We start from the raw sequence: 13,236 nt of genomic DNA on the forward strand, positions 1-13,236 counted from the left end.
CCACCATGCTGCCCCGCCAGCCCCTCTCTATCTTAAATACTTCATGCACACACTGGGCTTCAGGAGGTAGCAAGGTGAAAAGATCTGCTGCCCTTGGAAGAGCAGAACTGAGTAGGTTTTTTTTTTCCCTCATCTTTTCCCTTCCTTGCTTGACTTTTTTTTTATGTTTCACACAAACAGCATCAGGAAAGCAGAATACCGACACAGAGTGATGCAAGGCTGAGAAGAAACATGCAGCATGTGGGAGACGAGAGACAGAAAGATGTCCTAACTGGATTTGTCTTGTCTCTCCTCAGCCGTCCGGTGCTCCGGTGGAAAATGACCCCCTGGGCCCGCTGCCTCCTGGATGGGGTAAGTTCGCCTGACTTTCTCGTATGCACACAGATTATTATTATTCTCCAGGTGCCGTTATGTCGTCATCCGTTTAGGGCTGCACGATATCTTCAGACTTCCTTTGAAGTCTTGGAATTGGGTTTAAAAAGTTTCAGAGTCTGGAACTAGATTGAGGAAGGAAGACGTTTATTTCTGAATCCCTCGTCTAATTGATGAGCATTGACTGATTAAATGCTTTAAACATTGATTGAGCATCAAATTAATTTGATTCAACAAATCGTCTAATTTACAGGGAATAATATCGAAGTCATACAGAAATTAAATCTGTAGTTAATGTTTGCACTTTATACGTCTCAGCTTTATATATTTTTCTATCAGTTTGTCCATTTGCTATGAAAGCAGTGAAATGGTTGCTCACCCCAACGATGTAAATGATTTCTACTCTAATATTCACAATATTGCTTGAAAAATCGAGAAAATGGAGTCTGGTAAAGGTGTGGATGTTTTTTGTTTTTTTTAATGGGACCCTGCTTGTCCTATTGAGAAGGTCGATGCAACTTCAATCTGTGCAACGATGAAAACACAAAATATTTCTTCAAGGCAAAATGTGATTGGCTGCCATCTTCCAGGTTCCATTAAAACTCTGCTTCCCAATATTTTATGCCACTTGTTAGATGGACTTTTGCTGACATGGCGTCTAGATCTGAGCGAATAAATCAGATGATGATGATGATGATGAAGAAGAAGGGTTGTTGCAAAATTTGACATCAGTTATCTTACCTCAAGTAGAAATATATTTTTCTTGACTCACTTATTTAAATTGAAAGCTGGCAGTGCTCTCCTGGCTCGTCAACAGTGAATCACCATTTATTTTGCGTCGAAATAAATGTAAGGGGTTTCTAATGTAGCTTTAGTTCCTGCTTTCAAAATAAAAGCATAACGGATCACTACCTGGTAAAGCGTCTGCAGAGGATCAGAGAAACTAGAGCGATGTTATCGGTAAACTCTGCAGCGACGATATCGATTAGTATTTTCCTCAGTCTTTCATCGTTGCGACGTCCTCTCCACTATCCCTGAGCTTTTAGGATCTATCATTTACGGCCACGCACAAGCACAACCGAGCACATTAGTGGTCAGCAGAGTTTTAAATCTTGCTACTAAATATCCCGTCAAAGCGGTGTTGTTTGATCCAGGATGGTTTTAATGGGTTATGTTGTGCAGCAGAGCATTATGTTTGTTTGTTCAAGCACTTTTTATTTGGGTTTTCTGAATAAATTCAAAGAATCGTTTTGTTTTTCACAAGCACAAGGTAAATTGTCATTAATCCACATTTTTCGTCCTTTCTTTGCCGTCATCACAATGTCACGAGCTTATTGAACTCTGAACTCCAAGGTCACTTGGACCAGCTGTGATGGTAAAAGTGCATCCATGAGGCCATGTCTTTGACTAGCAGAGCTTTAGCGCTTGGCTTTTGAGACGTAGTTGCCTGGCAAATATTGCATCCCGCCAGTGTTTTACAATTGTGATTTGATATATCGTGCAGCTCTACAACGCATTAAGCGTATTTTGCTTTTGCCAACCTCAGAGCAGTTTTTAGTGGTATTAGGCCTTCATGAAACAACAGAAGGAATGTTCTCCCTTTGGTTGTGTCCAGCGGGACGCTGTTGCCGCGAGCGAACCGGTCATTAATTGGCAGATTTACGTCTCCACTCGAGCGATTCTGATCTCTGCTCCGTTGAAGAAAGTCTCTCCTGGTTTCTATTTGTTGCTCCGCTCGTTTATCACTGTAAAGACTCCCTTTGCTCTAAAGGTCTACAAATTACAGGGACCGTGTTATTGATGGGACCCTTCATCATCCAACATTTTCCCAACAGAGTAATGTAATGGGATCCATGCAGACTCCCCTCGTCGCACACATTCATTCATAAACGAACGCCGCTGGCAGCTCCGCGTCCGCCAGCGTTCTCACAGCCGCGTTCTCTCCAGAAATGCTCCCTCTCCTCTGCCCATGATGCCTTTTCAACATGTTGCGGTACCTCAAGACGAAAACCTCAATTATATCATTGGCTCAGCTTCGCCTCTCTGGCGCGCTTTCTTTCTTTCTTGCTCTTTTTTTTTTCTGTCAACTGCGGTCTCTTCCCTCTAGTTTTCTTTTTTCTCTTTTGTTTGAGGCTCAGATTTGGAAAGAGAAAGATGGGAGAAAAGATGATGAAGGAGAAAAAGTGAAGGGAGCTCTGACTGGATGATGAAGGGGGGTGGAGAGAGGAAAGCAGAACGCTAGCAGGAGCTGCAATGTGAGCACTACTGTTTCTGGGCCCTCCACTTACTGCTGGTAATGAGAAAAAGATGTTAGAGCAGCGGAGGGAGGAGGATGGGGCACCGGCTTAACTTTCATGGCACAGACACACTTTCGCATGAAAGAAGAAAACTTTGACTGAAGTTTGCTTCTGTAAAACTTTATTAACCACCAGAAACTAACCTCCGTGTATTCACATCAAGTCATGGTGAAATGCCACCCAGACCTGCCATTTTTAACCCAGAGTGCTGATAATTTTCCTCTTCTCTTCATCCCAAAAGGTGGTTCCTCTGATTTAGGTGTGAGCGACATGAGCAATACTTTATGGTGCTACGGTGACAACGATGAAAGCAACAATAAAAGCTTTTTGTTTCTTTTTTTTAAGGTAACTGAGGGGCTTTGCACAGCAGTCAAAGCCCGAAAATTTGTAATAAGCTTCTTCAGGACATTAAGAAGTGTGATTTACATCACTAAAATGCTCACAGTAACGGCATTTAATTATATTTTCTAATTTATTGATATTTATTGACACCTTTGTTGCACAAACTCCATAAATAAATAATAAATAAAAATCCTAACAGTACTGACATTTTTTGCCGTTTTTAAACATTAATTGGAGCGATAACTCAAATCTTATGGCGATGCAAAGTTCACCACGATAAACGATGTACAATACGATAAATGCCCCCTCTGATTTCGTCACAATATTCATGCTCCTTCTGTCCCGCTTGTGTTCGCAGAGAAACGTCAGGACAATGGCCGGGTGTACTTCGTCAACCACAACACCAGGACAACTCAGTGGGACGATCCTCGGACCCAAGGGTGAGACCGCCGAGCTCCAGATTCAACACCAGTGTGTCTGAGCATGTGTGTCTGCCTGCTTGTTAGGTGGCGCCTTGCTTTGAGTGTTTGCTCAGACACAAGGAGATGTGAACATCACACTGCTGTGAGACGGCTTTACGAATTATGACAGAAACGGATGTTGAAGTGTTTACCGGGAACCGGAACGGCGTCGGGTCTTTACACAAGGTTTATTGAAAACTACAAACAGACTAAAGTGTTTATGAAGCCATTTTCAGAGTTTATCACAACACAATCGATCATGTTGCTGATGTCATTTTATCTTCATTTAGCTGGAGTTTTTAAATTATTTTTGCTTCATGTCACTCATAATTAAACTTTCATGATATTTTCACTCATTTACGATTTTGCTAAGTTCAGACAATTTGCCTCTTCATATGGAAAACACCTTTTACTCGGCTTCCATGCCTGTGTTCTTTAAATATAAATTTATATGTTTTAATTTAAAACAGTGGCTAATTTATTTATTTTTTCTGAAAGCACATAAGCATCCTTCATATTTACTGGTTGCATGAAAACCTTAAAGTTAAACCGTTCACTGTGCACCCACACCCTGAAATTATTTCTGTTAACGCATCCAGGATCAAGTTCTCTTGTCTTTCCTATTTTGATGAATTGCTAATTAAAACGGACCTGCTGCTGTGATCAAAACCTGGTGGAATCAGTCTAATATGGTAATCAGATCAGATTTTTGTTGTTGTGGTTTTTGAAGTGAAGACTCCCCAAACTGTGGCATTATGTAATCAGATTTTAACCAGACATAAATATTTATCACACTTCCACCTCAAAACTTCACTTATATTTTGGCATCTATTCAGGGACTCCTGACCAGTAGAAACACTTTTTTCCCTGAGGAAAAAGAAAAGAAAAACAAAGAACGAACCAGGCAGCTAGCATGGTTCTTATAAAAAGCTCTTGCAGTGGAAATGTATTATTTTATAGGGATTATTCAGGAAGCCAATAAATGTGGCCTCTGTGATTAAAAAAAAACAAAACAAAAAAACTTTTGAATAATTGTGCTTAAAAATTATAGATTAAAAACGTCTTAATTTTTCAGTGAGATTTTGCTATTGGGTATTTTTCTATATGTGGAAGGTGCTGTATTTATTTATTTATCTATTTGACTCTACCACAAATAAGGCATGCACGGTTAAGCTTTTTTTTTTTTTTTCTCTAAGCTGATCTCCAGTACTTTCAAACTTAGACATTTTGCCACATCGTGGCTCATCTTATTACTTTTAGCACCCTGGCTTTTTATCAGCACAGGTTGGCAGGGGGGATTGTGTTAGCTTCGCCCCCCCAGACGGGGCCCCTCGGCTCGGGAACGTGCTCACTGCCCCTCTCCCTGTTGCAGGATGATCAAGGAGCACGCCCTGCCCCCTGGCTGGGAGATGAAGTACACCGCAGAGGGAGTGCGGTATTTTGTGGACCACAACTCTCGCACCACCACCTTTAAAGACCCCAGACCCGGCTTTGAGTCAGGGTAACTATTGTCTCTCCCCCTCGAACCTGCCACAGACCGAGACAGAGAGAAACAATCAGATTTCTATTTGTGTTCAAATACTTTGATTCTTGCACAGTAATTTTGCCTTGGTCTGGCATACAGTGTTAATTTCCACATAACAGGGTCAAAATGTCTCTAAATCTGAACTACATTTTATTCTTTTTGATTTTTGATTTTTTTTTTTTTTATCAACTTGTTTTCTTAACTCCACGCCTTTCATTTCTTCGTCTGTGATTTGCATTTCCTTTTGTCGTAGCCGTTAAATTAAGAGATGACATTAAATCGCAGCAACATGCTCATTCGGACACACAAACTGTAAATCTCTTTATTGCAGCGGCTTGAAATCTCGCAGCCAGAGTCGGGCCGCGCGGCCTTGCGCCGCAGACTGCCCTGGCATCCATGTGGCTGTTTGTGCTTTTCTGTGTGTCCTCTCAGTTTTGCTTATGTGGCCGCTGCTGTATACGGCACGTGTTTGTGGAGAAAGCTGCATGAATCTGCTCCCCCTGGTGATGTTTGCTCTTATTTTTAGTCCGGTGGCTTCGGAGCGGTCCAGAAAGACACTTTTAGACAGTTTTCTTGCTCTGGATCCTGCAGCGGCGCAGGTTCGCACGGACGGCGCTCTACCGCTGCGGTCTCCGTTTCCGAACCCAGACTGAGAAGTGCCTGGCAGCTCAGCGAGCCCCACACATTTCGCCTCCTCCCCTGTTTTTTTTTTTTTTTTTACTTTCTTTCTCACTGCATCTTGGCCTTTTTTGCTGCTGACAAAGCAGAAATCCTGTGTGTGTGTGCATGTGTGTGTGCAGAGAGCTAACACCAACACAGCTGCAGCCCTAAGCTTACCTTTCTCTGCGAGACCCAGACGTTGTTCTGCAGCAGAATGGATGCTGTAAATACAATATTACTTGCTCCCTGGAACATCAGCTTCTTCATTTTTCTATTTTTTATTTTCGTTTTATTTTGCTTTCCTTAGAATAATTTAAAACCGACCAATTTATGTCTGTTTCCATGTTTGTGTTCAGGTCCAGGCAGGGCGGCTCGCCTGGCGCTTATGATCGCAGCTTCAGGTGGAAATACCACCAGTTCCGTTTCCTGTGTCATGTAAGTGTTAAACGAAGTCTGCAGGTTCAATAAAATACTCAGTTCAGCTTTAACCGCTTTGATCTTCTCGGTCCAGTCTCTAAAAGAAAGGAAACAATCCTCTCACTGCAGCTGCCCAGCGTTCCTATGCAACCTGGAAATGTTTATAGTGATTTGAGTTTCTCAAGGTCTGGGTAAATACAGAGAAAAAAACTGTTGCATCCATCAGTCAGACCATCCATTCACTCGTCTTTCATAGGCTGCATATTTAAATACATACCTTATGTGAAAATACACGTCATAAATTCTTAGTGTTTTGTTTTACCTTTATAATTGACTAAAAAGAACTGAGGATTTTGGACTCAAAATGTTTGACATCTTTGCCAGAAAGTGTAACCCATAATTTGGGTGTACACGCATTCATTATTCAAAATTAGCATTTGTAGCAAGACAATCTTCAATATCAAATGCATATTTTCTTAACGCAGATATCTAAAGCTCATAAAGTGTTTACAGCAGCTTAATAACGGGGTGATAATTGAACATTTAGGGTAAAAATGCCTTTCAGTCCCACATGAAGTTTACCCAAATAGCTCTAAGCGCTCAACCGTCCAGAGAGAAACGTTCAACTTCCAGGACGTAGCTGTCCCCGTCAGCTGAAACTGCTAAGCTGTGACAGGGTTTCCAGGAATGTCCTGTGTGCCAAAACAATTGTGCAAACAGTCCTAATATTCCTGGCATTTGTTGTCTCTGTGCAGTCCAACGCCTTGCCCAGCCATGTGAAGATCTCCGTGTCCAGACAAACACTGTTTGAAGATTCGTTCCAGCAGGTCAGACACACACAGCACTCAGTACATTTTCTCTGCAGCAGTGTGGCAACACGGATTAAAATTACCCTGTTGGATAACACGTCCATTCAGTCTTGTGTTTTCTGAATAAATGATGTTTATATTTGGTGATATACAGCGTTTTGTTTATGCACACCTTTCCCCTTTTCATTTAGACTTAAAGTCAAAACAATTAAAATCTCTTTACCCAAACACTTTAGTTCTGAATTCTGCATTAAAAGCTAATGAATGATTCTTCGTCAGATCATGAACGTGAAGCCGTATGACCTTCGGCGCCGGCTCTACATCATCATGAGAGGAGAGGAAGGTCTGGACTACGGCGGGATTGCCAGGTGAGCGTCAAACCGCCATCTTCCTGTCACACTCTGGTTTTGTTTCTGGGCTTCTTTTTTGACCTGTTCAGCTCTTTTTGTTCTAGTGATGTTGGTGATGGTGTGTTGTTTTTCTGTCTTTGCTGCTGTTCAATCTCTGACCTCATTCTTTGGATCAAAGCAGAAGCTGTGATGATAACAAGACAAGGCACAAAAGAGATGAGGCTCATTCAATATTTATTACAAATGTCTTTTGATAGTTGATTGGATATAAAACTGCAGGGTTTCCCCCAGAAAACTTGCTAAGCCTGGTGGTGCTAAGGCAGTCATTCATCCAGCGGCCCATCGTGTTTTTGAGTTAAAAAATGTTTAAACTAGACAGGAAATATGAAAATATCACTTGATAATCATGTGTTATTGAAAGATTGGAAGATTTATACCTGAACACCAACTATAAAGTCTTAAAAAATGCAAACATTTTAAAAAGACTTAAATAAATAATACTTATAAGCCTGGTGACCCTCCAGGCTTATATTACACTGGGGGAAATACTGAAAATGGAAGAATGAATAAATATGTTAACATAGTATACTGCAATAAATTACCTAAACCTAAACAATTATTTTGGGATTAGTTAATGTCGTATTTTTGTCGCTTTACTCCCTCCTAAAGTGTGGACGCGTGGAGCGGACTGTTCTCTAACATTTCAAGGAAAATAAAATTCTAATTATTTATTATCTACCCAGAAATTGTTTTGTTTTTGTTTCATTGATGTTTAACCTTCCTGTCAATCATCACTTCTGGGAACTCAGGGAACTTTACATATATTTGAGTAAAATTTACGGTTTGACCTGCAGCTCACAATTTTGAGCTACAGCAAGCCACAGCGTCCAAAACCTGACATAGTGGAGTGTTGAGTTCAGGAGGGTAAAATGAGAGAGAAGTGTGGCTGGATGGCTGTGCTGGTGGAGGAGTGATGCTTTGTTCTTGTTCTGCAGCCACTGGACCTTCGAGATAATCATGGCAAATTATTTATGCAAAATAAAAATAACACAAACATTTCTATACCAAAGATGATTTTGTTAAATTATTTTTCCTCAATCAAATTCGGCATTGTATTCCAATTTTTATTTAAGATTTCTGCTTATTTTTATTCCATGAAACTGAGTTCTGAAGCTGCATCAAGTCGAAACATTAGAGTTTTAGGCCTGGTGTGTCTGATGTAAATGTTGTTGAAGCCATGTAACATGCTCTCCTCCTCCTCCAACATTTCTGCCCTCCCTCCCTCATCCCTTTCATCCTCGCCACACCTCGCTCTGCTGTCCTCCGACTCTCTGTAACATGTTGGCATTTTTTTCTGTTTGCCGTGTTTTGTTTTTTTTCCTCATTTTGTTTCTGTTTGGTTTCGCATTGTGTCTCTGTCTCCGGTGTCACGTCAGTGGTTTTACCCTATGGTAGGTGACATCATGCTGTTCTACCACAGGGTAGAACCACGGACGGGATGTTGGGAGGTGTCTGCGTCCAACCGTCCGTCCGTTCATACGTCTACTCCACCCGATGTGTGCTGAAACGGGTGAATCGTGGGAGCGCTTGGTGCTGCAGCTGGTGGAGGGCCTTCATTCTCTCTAACATGCATCCTTCCTCATTATCCTGTTTTTTTTGGTGTGTTTTTTTAAGTCCACCATTTTTAATGTTGTGTGTTTTGTTCTCATGTTGTTGTTTTTTTTTAATGCTAAGTTCTGATTAAAGCACAGATTTTTGTTAACGACAGTATTTTAAATTAGATTTCAGTAACGCAAAATAACATCTTGGTGGTGGCTTTGGGGTCATAAGACATAAACCTTAGCTTTGCTTCCCCCCCAATTGATCACAAGTTTGGTTCCTTTTAGAGCAAAGCAAGAAACGGCATAGTTCCATAATTTTCTTGGCCTTTATTAAAAAGCTTGGAACATAATTACTAAGATAATTCCACTGGTTTTAATTGAAAACAGAAAGGGCAACTCCTGTTGCTTCTGCTGCTATAATGTCACATATTATAATCATCATATTCCAGGAACATCTGCATGAGCAAAGAGCAGCTGTGCACCAAATAAATACCAACTCAACATTGTATCCGAGTTGCATGATTGACTCTATTATGTAAAACCTTATAAAGGCTGGCTGGGTAAGTGTAGCAGTAATTTAAAATGCATCAAAAGATTTATGCATCAAGACATGTTATCTGATTTTTAATCGGCTAAAAGTGCATCAAGGAAGAAAATGGTGAATAATCTTGTTTTTCATGCATGTAATAAAAAGAATCTCATTTTCTATTATTTTTATATATATTTGAAAAAAATTGGGCAAAATGGCCACTTGACTGATGAATCTTTATTTTTTGTATTAATTATAGTTCTAAATTAAACTACGCAAGTTCAGAATATTACACCTTTTCTGCACCAATTCTGTTATTTGTACAGAGATACTGGAAATGGAAACCAGCAGGCATTATCCAGCTTATCCTCTCCAATTATTAACCAGCTGGATTTATTATAATTAATACTAAACCTAGTCTGGGTTGCTCCTTGCCAGTATTTGTTTCTAAGCAAGAAGAGATATAAAGCACAAAACAGGACTGTTTTTTTTATTTTTTTATATTTCATCAGGTTTGTTTAAAAAAAATAAAAAATAAAGCTCAGTTTAAATCTTTTGCTGCCATTTTTTGTGTCGGTGGTGCTAAAACGTGTCTTAAGCTAACGTTGGTTTTGCTATGCTCTCGGTGACTGAAGTTTCTCTGTGTCTGCTTGGTGTAAAACAAAAAGCTTCTCTTGCTAAATTACAGGCTAATGGAGTGATTTCTGTCGTTGATGACCTTTGTCCTCTGGCCCTGCAGGGAGTGGTTCTTCCTGCTGTCCCATGAAGTCCTGAACCCCATGTACTGCCTGTTTGAATACGCCGGAAAGAACAACTACTGTCTCCAGATAAACCCGGCCTCCTCCATCAACCCTGACCATCTCACGTACTTCCGATTCATCGGTCGCTTCATCGCCATGGTGAGCCTCGCCTCGTAAATATCTTTGCTTTGAGTCGCTCTTTAAGCAAAGTTCCTGCCGTCGTTTCTGCACCTTCATGYTTATTTGCAAGTCCTGTCGTTAGTTCCTCATGCTTCCATAAGATCAACTCTGCGTCTTTGATGCGTTTTCGGTTTTCTGCCATGAACAGAAAGGGGCCGTCCCCAAACTGTTCCCACAAAGTTGGGAGCATGAAATGGTCCAAGATGTCTTGGCACATGGAAGCATGAAGAGGTCTTTTACTGGAACGAAGGGGCCGATTTGAGCAGGCCGTGGAAACTGTTCTTAAACTAATCTGAAAGCCCCGCGATGTTTGGAGGTCTGCAGCTGCTGACGATGCAGAAAGTCGAGCTCTAAGCACCTCGACATCTTTGTGATTTGACGTAGCGTAGCACTTTGTATTTAAATCTATTCACCTCCGTTTTGTTTTAACCATCTGTAGAATATTTAGCAGTGGACTGCATTTTATACACCTGTGGCTGGAACTCGATGGTTGAATTAATACTTTTGGCAATATAGTTTCTAACTGTAGTTGTTAAAGTAATTAACTTTGTTACTAAAGGTTCATAGAAACCCAGCAGGGGCTTTTCTGTGTGGACTTTGCTTGTTCTCCCTTTGCATGCTTGGATCTTTAATACAGGTTTCATTATGTTGAAACTTTAGCACTATTTGTCAAAACTCAATATTTTCTCTTACACTAATCACAAAGGGGCATTGTATATGGGGTCTTCCTTATAAAGCCTTTGTGCCTGGAGAAGCCAGGCCTACGCTGAGTTCTTCTTCTCCGAGTTCAGAACATTTCCAGCTAAGTTTGTGGCCTGCATCGTGTCATCTAATGACACAAGAGTATGGACACATCTCCAGCTCTCGCAGCGTAAAGCGAAAAGCTGAAGGTTTCTCTTTGGGATCGACTCCAAACGCTTTGGGTGCCCAAACCCTCCACCCTCCTGCCAGCTCTCGCCCACACCATGAGCTCACTGCTTCAACCAGCCCACACCCGCCACCAGCTGCCTATATTTAGAGCACAAATTCACTTTGTTGACTTCTTTTTCTCCTAAAGTCAATTTTCTCCATCTACCGAGCCGGTGCAGTCCTCMGTTTTCATTTTGTAAATTTCCACAGCCACCTTCTGCCTGAAAACCCCCTTAGCTGTGAGACGAGCGCACGGTCGGCCCAGTCAGTAACGCAGAGCAGACTGTGACTGAGTCAGTCCTTGGACGTCTGTGTTATTGTTGGCATCGCGGCTCTCAACCCTCTGTGGTTTCTCTAACGCTAAACAGCTCAGTCTGTCTGATTCTCTGCAAACACACACAGACACCTAAGCAAAGATTAGGACTTGGATTAAAGCTCTTTAAGTTCTCACATTTGTATAAATCTTGTTTTTTTGGGGGGGGGTTTTATGTGTACATGACATAAAAAGAAGGCAGCAGCTCTTCTGAGTCTGTAACAAATCGACCGTTTGAGTTACTCACCTTATGTGAGTGATTTTGGTAAATGGCTGCAACGATTATAGAAATAAAAGACCCGTTCATGATTCTTGTAAAGAAATAATGGCGGTTGAAACCTTTCTAACACCTAAATAGGCACCAGATAATCCCCCCGTGAGTCATCAGTACAAACACCTAATGATTGAGTTTTCAGTGACCTACTTTCAACCATGTGTCCATGAAATAACCATAAATTATCCCAGAATAGCGACAGGGCAAAATTACGACTCTGTGCTTTATTTTGTCCTGGAGCCTGAACCTGATGAAATCAGAGGAGAAACGAATCAGAATCACCTTTTAGTTGGTGTGTGTTATTCTCTGACTTTAAATGGGCATTTCAAATAGGTGGTGGGTCAAAACTAATGCTAAATTAGTTACAAAGTGGCTTAAGGACAAACGGTTGTGAGAGGTTTGTGGAAGAATATTCATAAGTTTTGACCCAACTCACAAAGTTTAAAAGCAATGCTTCCTCATATAAAGGTAATTCATGTTGAACCTCTAGCTTTGAATTAAGCTTTTTAGAAAAATCTGCCTTTAATTATTCAGACACAGGACGACACAGGACAGAAATAATTTCAGGAATCCCAACCCAACTTGGTCTGATGCTTTCATGCAGTCGACATACATCTATTTATTTATAATTTTAACACTTTTACCACAAAGTGATGTCAGTTCCTGTCTAAAAACCATTGGTCTCATCCATTTGTGAGGCGCTGCTCTGTCCACCAGCAGTAAAAAAATGTTTCCTCTAAATCATTTGGATGTTTTTGTAGGATATCTATATATATATATATATATATATATATACACACACAAGTACATTAAAAAGCTTCATCCATGACTCAAGCACATCACCTGCTTGTTTGAGCTGCAGACAAACCTTTGAGTTTATTTTTGAGGGAATCTGAGCAGAGAGCTGCGGTGTGGTTTCTGATGCACGGCGTCCTCCCTGCAGGCGCTGTACCACGGGAAGTTCATCGACACCGGCTTCACGCTGCCGTTCTACAAGCGGATGCTGGACAAGAAGCCAACTCTGAAAGACCTGGAGTCCATAGATCCCGAGTTTTATAACTCCATCATGTGGGTTAAGTAAGTGAAGCCACTGCTCGTTTTTAGGTTTGTGTCGTAGCTGGTTTGAATCCTCTGAACTGAAGAAAATCGGAATGTTTTTCCAGACTTTTACATTTTTATTTAAATTAAGATTTCAACAGCATCTTGGTATGTTCTCTAAAAATAAAAAAATTAGCAAACATACTTTTAAACCGTTAAAATAGATTACTATTTATTATGAAACCATAATGTCAATTGATGAATAGAGATCAATGTTCAAAAAGAGTAAATTAATAGAAAAAAACTTCAGTATCATCCCTGAATGTGTTTACTATATTGTTAATATTTCTGTAGCTAAAGGGAGACATTATGTTTGTTAAAACAGTGGCTTGTGCTGCTCACTTTGTTTATAAACATTT

General features: G+C 40.7%; 1 protein-coding gene across 4 annotated transcripts in view; it reads left to right on the forward strand.

The window, feature by feature from the left end:
• The window catches only part of wwp2 (WW domain containing E3 ubiquitin protein ligase 2), a 57,274-nt gene that overhangs the window by 39,452 nt on the left and 4,586 nt on the right, over positions 1 to 13,236 (forward strand). For 3 of the 4 annotated variants that reach the window (XM_008411784.2, XM_008411786.2, XM_008411785.2), the window contains exons 11-18: positions 297 to 351; positions 3,370 to 3,451; positions 4,845 to 4,973; positions 6,014 to 6,092; positions 6,830 to 6,901; positions 7,163 to 7,251; positions 10,103 to 10,262; positions 12,723 to 12,856. In XM_008411784.2, the coding sequence (XP_008410006.1) occupies positions 297 to 351; positions 3,370 to 3,451; positions 4,845 to 4,973; positions 6,014 to 6,092; positions 6,830 to 6,901; positions 7,163 to 7,251; positions 10,103 to 10,262; positions 12,723 to 12,856 (800 nt within the window). The remainder of the gene's footprint in view (positions 1 to 296; positions 352 to 3,369; positions 3,452 to 4,844; positions 4,974 to 6,013; positions 6,093 to 6,829; positions 6,902 to 7,162; positions 7,252 to 10,102; positions 10,263 to 12,722; positions 12,857 to 13,236) is intronic. The other variant, XM_008411788.2, reaches the window with a different exon arrangement.

The sequence above is a fragment of the Poecilia reticulata genome, linkage group LG6 (assembly GCF_000633615.1).
Source record: "Poecilia reticulata strain Guanapo linkage group LG6, Guppy_female_1.0+MT, whole genome shotgun sequence".
Taxonomy (NCBI): Eukaryota; Metazoa; Chordata; class Actinopteri; order Cyprinodontiformes; family Poeciliidae; genus Poecilia; species Poecilia reticulata.